This window comes from Aethalodelphis obliquidens, unplaced genomic scaffold, assembly GCF_003676395.1.
Source record: "Aethalodelphis obliquidens isolate GAN/ISIS:26980383/991018 unplaced genomic scaffold, ASM367639v1 scaffold43, whole genome shotgun sequence".
NCBI lineage: Eukaryota > Metazoa > Chordata > Mammalia > Artiodactyla > Delphinidae > Aethalodelphis > Aethalodelphis obliquidens.
Genome location: NW_020837987.1, coordinates 3,394,701 through 3,408,553, shown reverse-complemented (window position 1 = coordinate 3,408,553; position 13,853 = coordinate 3,394,701). Strand labels below are relative to the sequence as shown.

Here is a 13,853-nt window from a genome sequence, read left to right as displayed (position 1 = left end):
CAGCCACACTGATGAGATCTGCCAACAGGCTGAACTCATCAGCACCGTCCTCTCTCTGAAGGTCTCATCCCCCGGCCCTGAACCCCAGCTGCACTCGGGACTGGGATTCCCCTGCAACATCACCCTTTTTGCTGCAACTTTCTCCGTTGAATTTCTTGGTCTGGTGGAGCACAAATTTCGGTAGCTTCTCGACAAAGGGTACAGGGGAAGGAAATCTGAGATTCTGCACGTGTGAAAATGTCTTCATTCTATCCTTACACTTCAGTAATGGTTTGAGTACAGACCTCTAGGCTGGAAATAACTTTTCACGAGAATTGTGGAGTCACTGCTCCTCTGGTCAACTGTGGGAGAGTCTGAAGTCATTCTGATTCCTGACCCCGCCGTGGGATGGGTTTCTTCTCTCTGGAAGCTTTCACGATCTCTGAATCCCTCCAGTTCAGATGCTTCGTAGCAACGTGTCTACGCTCCTGCTCCTCGGTTGTGCTGGGTCTCTGGTCAGCAAACCCTCTTAATTTAGAAAGTCATATCCATTAAGTAAGGAAAGTGTCCATGTGTTATTCTCAGAATTTTCGGTCCTCTGCTGTCATTCCTTCTAGAAATCCCACTCAGATACGAGACCTCAAATTGACCCTCAAATTCTCTTTTCCCCCCCATTTCCATCTCTTTGTCTTTGTGTTCTACTTTCTGATTGTTAACTTCTATCTTACCTCTCATATCTACTGTTTTTTTTATTTCCGTAGCATTTTTTATTTCTAAGAGTCCTTTTTATCTGACTGTTCCTTTTGTTTTTAGTAGCACCCTATTATTGTTAAATCCAAGCAATATCTTCTCTTATCTCTGAGGATATCTATTTTCTAATGTTTTCTTCCACTCCTTACATTGTTTGTTTCTTTCAGAGTTTGTTTTGGTCTTTTTTTTTTTTTTCCCCCCTAGGTTAAGGCTTTCTTCCAATGTCCAAGGATCCCTGATGTCTGCTCACATGGAGGACACTGAAAGCTGACTATATCCGCAGGCAGGGCAGAGCTCATCACCATGTGAGCGTCACATCACTGCAAGGAGACAGGCAGCGAGCATGCATTTTTACTGAGAGGATTCGAAAACAGCATCACCGCAAGGTCATTCTCTAGGGCCATTCGGTTTCTCCAAACAGAGCCTCCAATCTCGTTCCTGAGAAACTGGCTGAAGATGTTCAGGAAACAAGGCAGGAAGTTCACTGCCCTCCCCGTGTCACTCCTTCCTCAGGTGGTCAGCCATCCTGGCTGCTTCTTTTCCATCTTCCAAAAGCCTGTAGAAATTTCTTGTCCAATAAAGGCTCCGCTCTCATTCTATTCATCCTTGTAGTTTTTTTGTTTTTACTTTTTTTCAATATCAAGAGGGAAGTAGATAAAGATTTATGATCTAAACTGATGAGTGAAACCACAGGTCTATAACACAATTCTGAAAAGAATACTAAGAAGTACATTCTAACTGCCCTGACTACTTGTGCCCCTTCTAAGCCCCTTTTCAGAGGCGCATTTGAAAACTTATTTCAGAAAAGCACTTAGGTTTCTCCACAAAAGAATTATTCACTTATAAGAAGTTAACCTCGACTTTAAGAATAAATGAGAAATTAATAATAAAATCTTAAAAGAAAATTTCAAAAGCAAAGAAATTATATAAATGCAAACTTAAAACTGTTTTATTAAAAATCTTTCTATGTTAGGGCAGGTCAGTCCTCCTTCACAAGCCTGGTCTGAGCCCCGTCACCTTTTTCAGGTCTGCCGAGAGTGGCGCCGTGTTGATGGACAAGCAGGGCTCGACCCTGGTCCGCAGAACGACCAAGGGCAGCCGGGAGCCCGACTTCAGCTTCTGCAACTAAGAACACAGATGTCAGATGGCTCTGCCCTGTGGTGTTAGCACAGAATACCAAGAACTTTATGGAAATAAAGAAGCTATAAGAGTCTGGTTTCCATGTAAAACCCTAAGTTTATATGCTTATAAAAACCCACCAAAATTACCAAAATAAAAGGAAGATTATCCATTACCCAAAAGAGCCATGTCTCTAAAGCAATAATTCATTAGATAATTTCTAAAAGGATATCTTCAGGTAAAGTCCTCCATGCAAGGAGTTTCTCTTCATATCTCAAATCTTGAGGGAGGAAGGAGAAGGATTTAAAGAGTAAACAGCTTTCTCTTGCGGGTGTTTGCCATACCTGCTGCAGATCAGAGATTCCATCGGCTCTCAAATGATCAGGATTTAGAAACTGCAATAATCTGTAAAATAAAAGGATAATTTGAAGAAGAAAGGAGTGTTTATATTTCTTCAGTTGAGCTACTATTCTAATTCTTCCTCGATAGAGGCAAAATGAACTCTGCCTCCCAAGGCATGGCTATGACATTCCTGCTTGTTCTGTTCTGCCTTGTCTATTGCTACATAAGGGGCCATGGGGGTCTTGCCAGTCTCATGCTTGCCCCCTCTCCCTCCCCCACTGGGCCCTGCTCTGTGGACACAGCACTGCCAATCCCAGGACCACTTGCTCTGGACATGGAGAAAGACTGCATGATCACTAGGTCATCTCATGTTGCTTCTAAGAAACCCACTGCCTCCTTCCTTTTTTTGCTGTTCGATCTTTAATCACTTCAAGGTTCCCTGGAACCCACCACAGACTGATAGAATAACTGATGTCATTTCACCAGTGGGTTCTAAGTAAAGGGCATGTAGCTAAAAGAAACGGGCTGCATGGATAACCAAGGTCTTTGGTTCCAAGGAAAATAACCTGCTGTAGCACCACAACTTTCAGGTATTAGGTGGAGGGATGCCTGGGTAAGAGGATGTCACCTCTGGTACATTAACAGCCACCCCCAGACCCACGGGCTCCATGGCGGCCTTCAGAGCCCTCGGCCCTGGACACGGTGAGGACCTCCTGCTGGGCAAGGGGACATCACAGGGCCACAGAGTGGCCTCTGGGAAGTCGGGACACCAAAATGGCTGTAGGGTCAACACCCTCTCCCCAGTCATCTCAGGCCAGTTAGTGGAGGCAGTACAACCCACCCACTTCTGAACTGTCTCAAACACTTTGTCACTCTGGTGGTTTGAGAGCAGCCACAGTTACTGGGAACGTAAGAGCGTTTTTAAGCTAGCAGGGTAAGAAATCATAAAAATGGGTAGGAAAATATTTTGTGGACTAAAGAAGTATAAAATGAAGTGATCGCTCTATTGTTAACACCTTGTAAGTGAATACTTTGTGAATCTGGCGGGACAAAAAAACCCCCAAAAATCCTGAAGTTCTACACTGCAAATAATTAAACAGTTTCTCCAGCAGGTGGTAGATCTACTTAACGTCAGAAAACTGGGAAGAAAGCAAGCACCAACCCATATAAAATCAATAGCCCCAAAAGATCGACTATGTATAATTTGTTTCATAAAACTGTTCACTTGACAAGAGAATCAGGAACAGGAGGTAGAGAATGACTATTTACAGTGGAACAAAGCTTTAAACAGAAAAATCTACTCTAGCAAATGGAAAAGAAAAAACGTGTGTGTGTATATATTTATTTACTTTATGGGAATGCAGGTTTGAAATTAATAATAAAATCATATTTTCAATTCTTCCTGCTTATACTGTTGTTTACAATTATTTAAATTAAAAATTTAGGCCAAGAAAAAAATCCGTACTTCACACAGACGTTCTTCTCATTGTATCCTTTCTTCTCAGCCAATCTAAGTGGTTTCTCATTTGACTTCTGACATAAAGCACTAGAAATCAAAAACTTTTATTAAAATTTCTGAACCCATTTATCCCCAACCTCAAAATACCATTACTTTCTGGGAGGAAATTTAAGAAGTTCCACTGGAATAAGCTGATCAACTTCAGTAAATTCTGTGAGAACTGAAACTGAGTCCTTTGAGTATGAAAACCATCTTGACAGTCCTGGGCTGCCAAGAGGGAGCAAGTCCACTACATCCTCTCTTCCTTACTGATTACAACTAGAAACTTGGGACGAAGTACGCAACTACAGCGGAGAGAAGTCAAAACGTGAAAAGCCACCAGAGCTATGGAGAGTTTCCTGGCTTTCCCTTGGTGTTGAGCTGAGGGCAGCCTGAGTTGCAGAATGGCGTAGAAGATGCAGACATCAAAAACCCTGAGAGAAACTCTCCACCGTCATCCCTTAGTATCTACAGGGGACTGGTTCCAGGAGCCCTGCAGATACCGAGATCCATGGATGCTCATATAAGATGGTGCAGTACAGTCAGCCCTCCGTACCCAAGGGACCTGTGTCAGTGAGGATGCAGGAGCTGTGAATAAGGAGGGCCGACTGTATTTCAAGCCAGAGAACAGGGAAGGGCCTTAAACCAGAGGATGTAAGGAATCCCGACTTCTCTCTTCTCTTCCTCTCCTGGCCCTGCCCCAAGGGCAGCTCTGATCACGGAGCTGCATGCTGCAGTGGTAACGGCAGTGCGGTCACTTAAAACCCTGAGAGAAAACTTCTCCCTCCCTCTAAGGAACCAGGAAATAGGGACCCAGTAGTCTAAAGACTGTACAAGGAAAACCCCCCTCATTTTTCCTCTCTTATTTCTATTGCTATTTTATTACACAAGCAGCCCCAATCACACAGAACTGCATGGTAGCTTCTCCACAAGAAACCATCTACCTGGTCAGAGGAACAGAGAGAGAGAGAGCACCTAGAAAATGGCGAATGTGAGGAAAATCCTGGGGAAAAAAAAAGAGATAGAGAGCTGGGTGGCGGGGTGGGGGGGGGGGAATCCCTTATTTCTTTTTATGGCCCCAAAAGAAGTCCCACGCTCACCCCAAGTTGAGCATATTCAGAACAGGCCCAAAGCAGGGTACGAAAGACTTAGAAACAGGGCCGCAATCACCACCCACGGCAAGTGAGACAGAGTTTGAGGTCTGAACCTTAAGGAAGTGATGACCTCCTGCTAAAACAAACAACAAAAACAACGAAGTCAACAGCCTCCAGAGGATTCTAAACCAGTCTCATACCATAATATTCAAAATATCCAGGATGCAATCCAAAATTACTTGACATACAAAGAATCAGGAAAATCAGACAGACTGTAGAGGGAAAAGATAATCAACAGGTGCCAACCCCAGCACAGCTCCGAAGTGTGAATTATCAAGCAGCTCTTATAGCCATGCTCCATAAGAAAAGGAAAAGGGAGCACTATTGAACGGCATGATAAGAACGCTCCTTTCTTCTCAGCAAAAAAAAATACAGATTAGAAAAAAATTAAATAAAAATTTTATTTAATTATAAAACATAATACATCAAATAAAAAATTCACTGGATGGGCTCAGTAGCAAATGCAGATGACAGAAAAGTCAATTAAACATAGATCAGCAGAATTATTAATATGACAAACAGCAAGAAGAAAAGGTTGCAAAAATGAACAGACCCTCAGGGACATTTGTCTCATAAGAGTCTCAAAAGGAGAGAAGAAAGAGATGAGTGCAGAGAAAATATCTGTAGAATAACAGCTGAATACTTACCCAATTTGATGAAAAGACAGAAACCTACAAATGAAGAACCCTAATGATCCCCAAGCATAAGAAACGTGAGCAAAACTACACCAAGACATGTGATACAATAATTAAACTGTTCAAACCAGCAATAAAGAGAAAATCTTAAAAGCAGAGGAAACAGACATGCTGCACACAGAGGAACAAAGAAAAAAGACGACGGTAGATTTTGCACTGGCAACAATATGAGCAAGCAGATGGTGGGGCAACATCTTTAAAACACAGGGGAAAAGAAATTTAAACCTTGAATTCTATCCTTGCAAAGGTTTTGTTTTTTTTTTAAATGAAGCTAAAATATTTTTTCAGACATACAAAAGCTGAAAGAATTCATCACCAGCAGACCCATAATACAAGAAATAGAAAAGGAGGTCCTTCAGGTAGAAGGAAAATGGTACCAGATGGAAATCTGCATCTACACAAAAACTGAAAAGCATGGATGGTAACTACGTGGGTAAATATATAATTTTTCTTACTATTTATTTAAATCCCTCTAAAAGAAAAATCACTGCTTAAATACAAACAATAATAGATTCCAGCATTTATAACAAACGTATAAATAAAATGTATGACAACACTAGCATAAAGTTCAGAAAGGGAGAAATGGAAGCTTCCCATTTTAAGATCTTACACTATATGTGAAATGTATAACATTACAATACATCCTTTCTGTGATCTCATTAGTATCACTGACATGGATCTTGATGAGGACAGGGTTACAAAGTCTTTGATGCTCATCTTCAAAAATGTAACAGACCATTCTTTGCTTTCCACCAACTTGAACTGCCATCTGGCCCACATTTACCCATCCTTTACATCAAGACAGTGTCACTGGACCTGCCTTACAGACACAACTTTGTCTGATAAGGTAACAAGGAGACAAGAATCACTACCACTTTTTGGTCAACGGTGCTGCTAGCCAGTTGTCAAACATTTTAATTTTAAATTAATATATGTTTAATCGATACTTCCAAGGTCACTCTTTTTTTGAAATTGGATATTCTTCTATCATCAATCTTACAGAATGCTGTATAAAACAATATTATACTTAAGTCTCTAGTCAATTACACTGGTTTTCAATCATACCTTGCTGCTGGTGTATCTGGATCGGCATACATGGTTGTGCCTCTTTTCATTGGCCAATACACTGAAGACTCAACACACTGTAAAAAAATTTTTTTCAGAAAGAATAATTATGCTAACATGATATACATTCTTGAGGAACCAAAATTCCATGGGAGTTATTCTCATAGACAACCATCCCAGATAACATTCAGGCAACACAGATATGAAGAGACCAAGAACTGGAGAGCTGGGTGATTATGCCACTGCTATAACCACTAGATTGAAATGTCCAAATAGCGGGCAGTTGCCTCTTCATATAATCAGTAGTTAAAATGTCCTGGAATTACTTTCACCTGTCTTTTCAAAAGACCTGGAGGGACAGGTTAGACTTGACCTTAACTATCAGAGTGTCCCATAATTCCAGATTTTTACACCCTTGTTAAAATGAGAATAAATACCCACTTTTGTAGAGTGGTCAGTAAGCCGAGAACAAGGATTTGAGTTTAAAAGTGTCTCCCACTTGGAAATTTTATTTATAAGCCATGATTACTAAATCTTTATAAATTTAAGTAATTTTTTTTGTGTGTGTGTGGCGATACGCGGGCCTCTCACTGTTGTGGCCTCTCCCGTTGCGGAGCACAGGCTCCGGACGCGCAGGCTCAGCGGCCATGGCTCACGGGCCCAGCCGCTCCGCGGCATGTGGGATCTTCCCGGACCGGGGCACAAACCCACATCCCCTGCATCGGCAGGCGGACTCTCAACCACTGCGCCACCAGGGAAGCCCCAATTTAAGTAATTTTTAAGAAGTCTCTTCCGGACTCACATATTCCTTTTGGGAAACCCTTACTAGATAATACATGCGTCTGCTATGAAATACATAAAATACAAAATCATATACAGTGAAAATTAAGACTTCAAGAAAATTAAACCACCTAGGTTTTCTATGCCTACCTAGAGCTATCTCCTTATTTTCAACGTGGACTTCCAGAAATACTCAATGCATTTCAAGAGTATATAGTATATATAACATGGTTTTTTGTTTTTTGTGGTTTTTTTGCGGTATGTGGGCCTCTCACTGTTGTGGCCTCTCCTGTTGTGGAGCACAGGCTCCAGATGCGCAGGCTCAGCGGCCACGGCTCACGGGCCCAGCCGCTACGCGGCATGTGGGATCTTCCCAGACCGGGGCGCGAACCCATGTCCCCTGCATTGACAGGGGGACTCTCAACCACTGCGCCACCAGGGAAGTCCTGTAACATGTTTTTTAACATGAAGAATAAAGCATGCTTTTTCTTTTCACTTAGTAATATTTCTGGGAGTTAACAGTATACATTGCAGCTCATTAATTATTTCCAGTTCTCCTTCTGGCTAATCAGCAGGAATGTACTTTTATGACCCTTTGCAGTTACATGATCATATGACTTGCTTTAACCAATGATACATAATCAGAAGTGACATGTGTCACTTCTGGGTAGGAGGACTTTATAGCAGGTTCACAATTCTCTTTTCCCTTTATCCCCCGCCACTACGATTATGATGTTCTAGGTGATGAACCCAGGTCCTTGAGTAAGGATTATACGGAGCAGAGCATCCCCCCCAGCTTCAAGAACGCATATTGTATGACTGCAAAACAAAGTTTTTTTGTGTTAAGCTACTAAAGTTAAACAACAACAACAACAAAAAGAACAAGGACTTGACAAGGGAGGAGCTGGAGTTACCCTGTTCTTTTGAAAGAGAGCAAACATGTAAACTTATATTTTTTCATGAATCAAACTATCATAGCCATATTTTTGGTTCCTAGTAGATTTTAAAGGAGAATATTCTAAAATGAACATTATATGAACTTTGTATTTAATGAACATTTAAAAAGACCACCTTATTTACATCTTTTAAGGAGACGCACTGTTGTTTCTTTTCTGATTTTTTTTTGGGTGAATCTCGCAATGAATCCGTATTATACTTTATAGCTGTATCTGCAAAATACAAATAGTAATAAAAATTATCTTAGAAAGCGTTATTAATAAATAGAAAATAGGACAAAAAGGATTATACTAGGGCTTCCCTGGTGGCGCAGCGGTTAAGAATCCACCTGCCAATGCAGGGGACACGGGTTCGAGCCCTGATCCGGGAAGATCCCACATGCTGCGGAGCAACTAAGCCCATGCGCCACAACTACTGAGTCTGCGCTCCAGAGCCCACGAGCCACAACTCCTGAAGCCTGGGTGCATAGAGCCCATGCTCTGCAACGAGAAGCCACTGCAATGAGAAGCCCACTCACCGCAACCAGGAGTAGCCCCCGCTCACCACAACTAGAAAAAGCCCGCGCAGAACAACAAAGACCCAACAACACAGCACGCCCCCCAAAAAAAAACTTAAAAAAAAAAAAGGATTATACTAAAAAAAAGTACTATTGTAAAACCTTAATACATAAAATTGTTATGGAATAGGATTTTGTGTTATACTTTACTTGAGGGGATTAAATTTAAAAATCTTGTTTCAACCTTATTATTAAAAAATGTTTTATAAATTCCTTTAATGGCTAAAAATTAACCATAATTTATTTTCCCAACTTGGCAGAATCTATTTTGCAAAGGTCACAACATGACTCCCAACACATGTTATTCTTACAATGTGATTTTCACACTTCTGCCACGGAGAGATGGGCTCATACTCCTTTCCCGACTGCCTGGGTGGGCTTGTAAACATGGAAGGGGTGTTTTGTGACTTCCAAAGCTAGATCACAAAAACGTCACATACTTAGGACTTGCTCTCTGTGATGCTCACTTCTGAAGCCCAGCCGTCACGTTGTGAGGAAGCCCAAGCAACCACGTGGAAAGGCCACTATATGTATTTCAGATGACAGCCCCAGCTGAGACAAAGCAGACTTCAGATCAAAGAATATTATCTGAGATAAAAGGGTCATTTAATAATGACGCAGATCAATTCATCAAGAGGACATAAAAGTTCTAAACTTTCACGTACCTAAGTAACAGCCTCGAAATACATGAAACAGAAACTGATAGAATTGAAAGGAGACAAAAATAAAACAATTGCAAAGTTGGAGATATCAACATCCGTCCTTCAGTAGTTGATAGATGGGTTGACAAAAAAAAAAATTAATAAAGACGGAGAAGACCTGAACAACACTATCAACCAACATGACGTAACTGACCTTTATGTAATGCTCTCCCCAACAACAGCAGAACATACATTCTTTTCAAGTACACACACAGCCTTTTCCAAGTGAGACCATATTCTGGGTCATAATACACGTTTAATAAATTTTAAAAGATTCAAGTCAGGGCTTCCCTGGTGGCACAGTGGTTGAGAGTCCACCTGCCGATGCAGGGGACATGGGTTTGTGCCCCGGTCTGGGAAGATCCCACATGCCGCGGAGCGGCTGGGCCCGTGAGCCACGGCCGCTGAGCCTGCGCTCCGCAACGGGAGAGGCCACAACAGTGAGAGGTCTGCGTACCACAAAAAAAAAAGATTCAAGTCATACAGATATATAATACCTGGAACAACTTAAGGAGTCAATAAAGATAGATAATACAAGCAGGAAAAAGAAAAGCAATTAGAATCTCCATGAAGAAATAAATGCTGTAATCTTATATTTGATTATTGTTATTTGTTGTTATTGTTATTATATGATAAGAGTTATTTTTCGGTTGGATTAGCTTTTTACTTATTGTTATGATGGAGTGGTGAATTCCAAACTCCCTTTTAAATCTTACATTTCAAAACTCAATTTAACTTCCAGTTTTGATTCCAGCATGTAAGGAGTTTGGAATTCACCACTCCATCATAACAATAAGTAAAAAGCTAATCCAACCGAAAAATAACAACTCTTATTAGATCTGACCTAAAAAATGAGGTTGCAGGGCAAACCTCTTCCCCCACAACTGGAGAGACAGACGCAGGAGACAGAGAATCGCAACTGATGTGAGCAGAAATCTCCACAGGAACCTGCACTGGAGCAGGAAAAATCTGAACTGTAATTGACCACTTCCTGGAGGCTCAGGGTGGGAAAGTAAGTTAACAATTCCAGGAGGCCCCCAGCACTTCTGTGAATCTTACCTACTGGAACTCTACCAGGTTCTCACAGTGAAGATCATATAAAAATCCCCTTGGGGCTGCCAGTAAGGGAGGGGAAAATTAACCAATTTGAAATATGTCAGCACATTCTGTTCTCAACAAGGCTGGGCCTCAGGAGAAACTAACCAGAGCCTAAACTACTGGGGCTTTACCAGAGATTAATCGCCTTGGGGGAGGGGAAATACCCCACTCTATCTCTCTACCCCCTCCAGCCATCCTGTCCCCCCCAAAGCAGGAGAGGTGGAGGACTGAAAAGCACATGTGAAGGTCACAGCCCAGGGGCACAGGCTCCCAAAGATGGAGATCTAATCGTAGCATTATAGACCGCTTACCCTCCCTCTACATCTTACAACCCTATCTTTAAAGGCCTACTTTTCACCCAGTATATCATGTCTGGTTTTAAACAAAAAAATAAATTACAAGGCATACCGAAAAGCAAAACAGGTGACAGTTTGAAGACATAGGGCAAATCAGAACCAGAGTCAGACACAGCAGGGTTGCTGAAATTATTACACCAGAAATTTAGTACAACTATGATTAATATGCCAAGGGCTCTAAAGAAAAAGTAAACAATATGCAAGAACAGATGGGTAATATAAACAGAGACGTGGAAATTCTAAGAAGAATCAAGGAGAAACGCTAGAGATCAAAAACACTAACAGAAATGAAGAATGCCTTTGATGGGCTTATTAGTAGACTGGACTCATCTGTGGAAAGAATATTTGAGCTTGAGGATATGCACATTAGAGAAGGAATAAATGAAGGCAAATTAAAAATTGTTTTTTGAAAATAGATGTAATAGATAAGTTTGTTCAAAATAATAGTGACACTGTATTTAATTACTTATGCATATACATATAGAAATATATAAATATACATAAATTACACACACGCCTATGTACACTTATGAATGCATGAAATGAATAACAACGATACAATGGACAGGAGGGAGGAATTAGGAATACTTTGTTATTATAAGGTACTACATTACCCGTAAAGAGGTACAGTGTTATTTGAAAGTGGACTTGGATTGGTTGTAAATGTATATTACAAAATCTAAGGCAACCATTCAGAAAAGTGAAAAAAGAAGTAAAACTGATATGCTAAAAAAGAAAACAGAATCACATAAAATGCTAAATTAAAGCTACAAATGACAAAAAGTGGAAGACAAGAACAAAAAACAAAGGCAATGAACAGAAAATAGTAACAAGTTTGGCAGATTTTAATCCAACTAAATCAATAATCACCTTAAACGGTATTGGTCTAAATATACCAAATAAAAGACAGAGATTGATATAAATCCTAGCAATGTTTTCTTAGGTCAGTCTCCCAAGGCAAAGGAAACAAAAGCAAAAGTAAACAAATGGGACCTAATTAAACTTACAAGCTTCTGCACAGCAAAGGAAACCATCAACAAAACAAAAGACAACCTACAGACTGGAGAAAATACTTGCAAACAACATGACTGATAAGGGCTTAATTTCAAAAATATAGGAACAGCTCATACAATTCAACATCAAAAAACAAACATACCAATTAAAAACTGGGCAGGGCTTCCCTGGTGGTGCAGTGGTTGAGAGTCCACCTGCCGATGCAGGGGACACAGGTTCGTGCCCCGGTCCGGGAAGATCCCACATGCCACGGAGCGGCTGGGCCCGTGAGCCATGGCCGCTGAGCCTGCGCGTCCGGAGCCTGTGCTCCGCAACGGGAGAGGCCACGACAGTGAGAGGCCCGCGTATCGCAAAAAAACAAAAACAAAAACAAAAAATGGGCAGAAGACCTAAAGAGACTTTTCTCCAAAGAAGACATACAGATGGCCAACGGACACATGAAAAGATGCTCAACATCACTAATCATCAGAGAAATGCATATCAAAAGCACAATGAGGGACTTCCCTAGTGGTGCGGTGGTTAAGAATCCGCCTGCCAATGCAGGGCACACAGGTGTGATCCCTGGTCCGGGAAGATCCCACATGCCGTGGAGCAACTAAGCCCGTGCGCCACAACTACTGAAGCCTGTGCACCTAGAGCCCATGCTCCGCAACAAGAGAAGCCACCTCAAAGAGAAGCCCATGCACCAGGACAAAGAGTAGCCCCTGCTTGAAACAACTAGAGAAAGCCCACGCATAGCAACAAAGACCCAACACAGCCAAAAAAAAAAAAAAAGCACAATGAGGTATCACCTCACACCTGTCAGAATGGCCATCATTAAAAAGTCCAGAAACAATAAATGCTGGAGAGGGTGTGGAGAAAAGGGAATTCTCCTACACCGTTGGCGGGAATGTAAATTGGTACAACCACTATGGAGAACAGTATGGAGGTTCCTTAAAACACTAAAAACAGAGTTACCATATGATCCTGCAATCCTACCCTTGGGTGTGTATCTGGAGAAAACCCTAATTCGAAAAGATACATGCACCCCAATGTTCATAGCAGCATTATTTACAATAGCCAAGACATGGAAGCAACCTGAATGTCCACTGACAGATGAATGGATAAAGAAGATGGGCTACATATATACAATGGAATACTACTCAGCCATAAAAAAAAATGAAGTAATGCCATTTGTAGCAACATGGATGGACCTAGAGATTATCATACTAAGTGAAGTCATGCAGAGAAAGACAAATATCATATATCACTTATATGTGGAATCTCAAATATGATAAATGAACTTATTTACAAGACAGAAACAGTCTGACAGACATAGAAAACAAACTTATTGTTACCAAAGGGGAAAGGGGGAGGGAGGGATAAATTAGGAGTTTGGGAGCAGCAGATATAAACTACTATATATAAAATAAACAGGGAACTCCCTGGAAGTCCAGTGGTTAGGACTCTGCTCTTCCACTGCAGGGGGTACGAGTTTGATCCCTGGTCAGGAAACTAAGGTCCTGCAAGCCTTGTGGCATGCCCCCCCCCAAAAAAATAGATAAACAATGAGGTCCTACTGTATAGCACAATACAGTAGTCGATATTTCATTTTTGAATCTGTCTCCTAAGGCAAAGGAAACAAACAGTCTTTAATATATATAACCAAAAATAGAACTACCATATGATCCAGCAATTCCACTCCTGGGTATATATCCAAAGAAAACAAAAACACTCAGTTGAAAAGAAACATGCACCCCAATGTTCACAGCAGCATTATTCACAACAGTCAGGATACGGAAGCAACCTA

The 13,853-nt window shown here is 41.2% G+C and overlaps 1 protein-coding gene across 1 annotated transcript in view; it reads right to left on the bottom strand.

The window, feature by feature from the left end:
- The window catches only part of TDRD12 (tudor domain containing 12), an 81,586-nt gene that overhangs the window by 33,672 nt on the left and 34,061 nt on the right, over window positions 1–13,853 (bottom strand). Inside the window, exons 9-13 of the mRNA XM_027079323.1 lie at window positions 8,454–8,551; window positions 6,603–6,679; window positions 3,656–3,736; window positions 2,193–2,253; window positions 1,747–1,854 (exon numbers count right to left, since the gene is read on the bottom strand). Of these exons, the coding sequence (XP_026935124.1) occupies window positions 1,747–1,854; window positions 2,193–2,253; window positions 3,656–3,736; window positions 6,603–6,679; window positions 8,454–8,551 (425 nt within the window). The remainder of the gene's footprint in view (window positions 1–1,746; window positions 1,855–2,192; window positions 2,254–3,655; window positions 3,737–6,602; window positions 6,680–8,453; window positions 8,552–13,853) is intronic.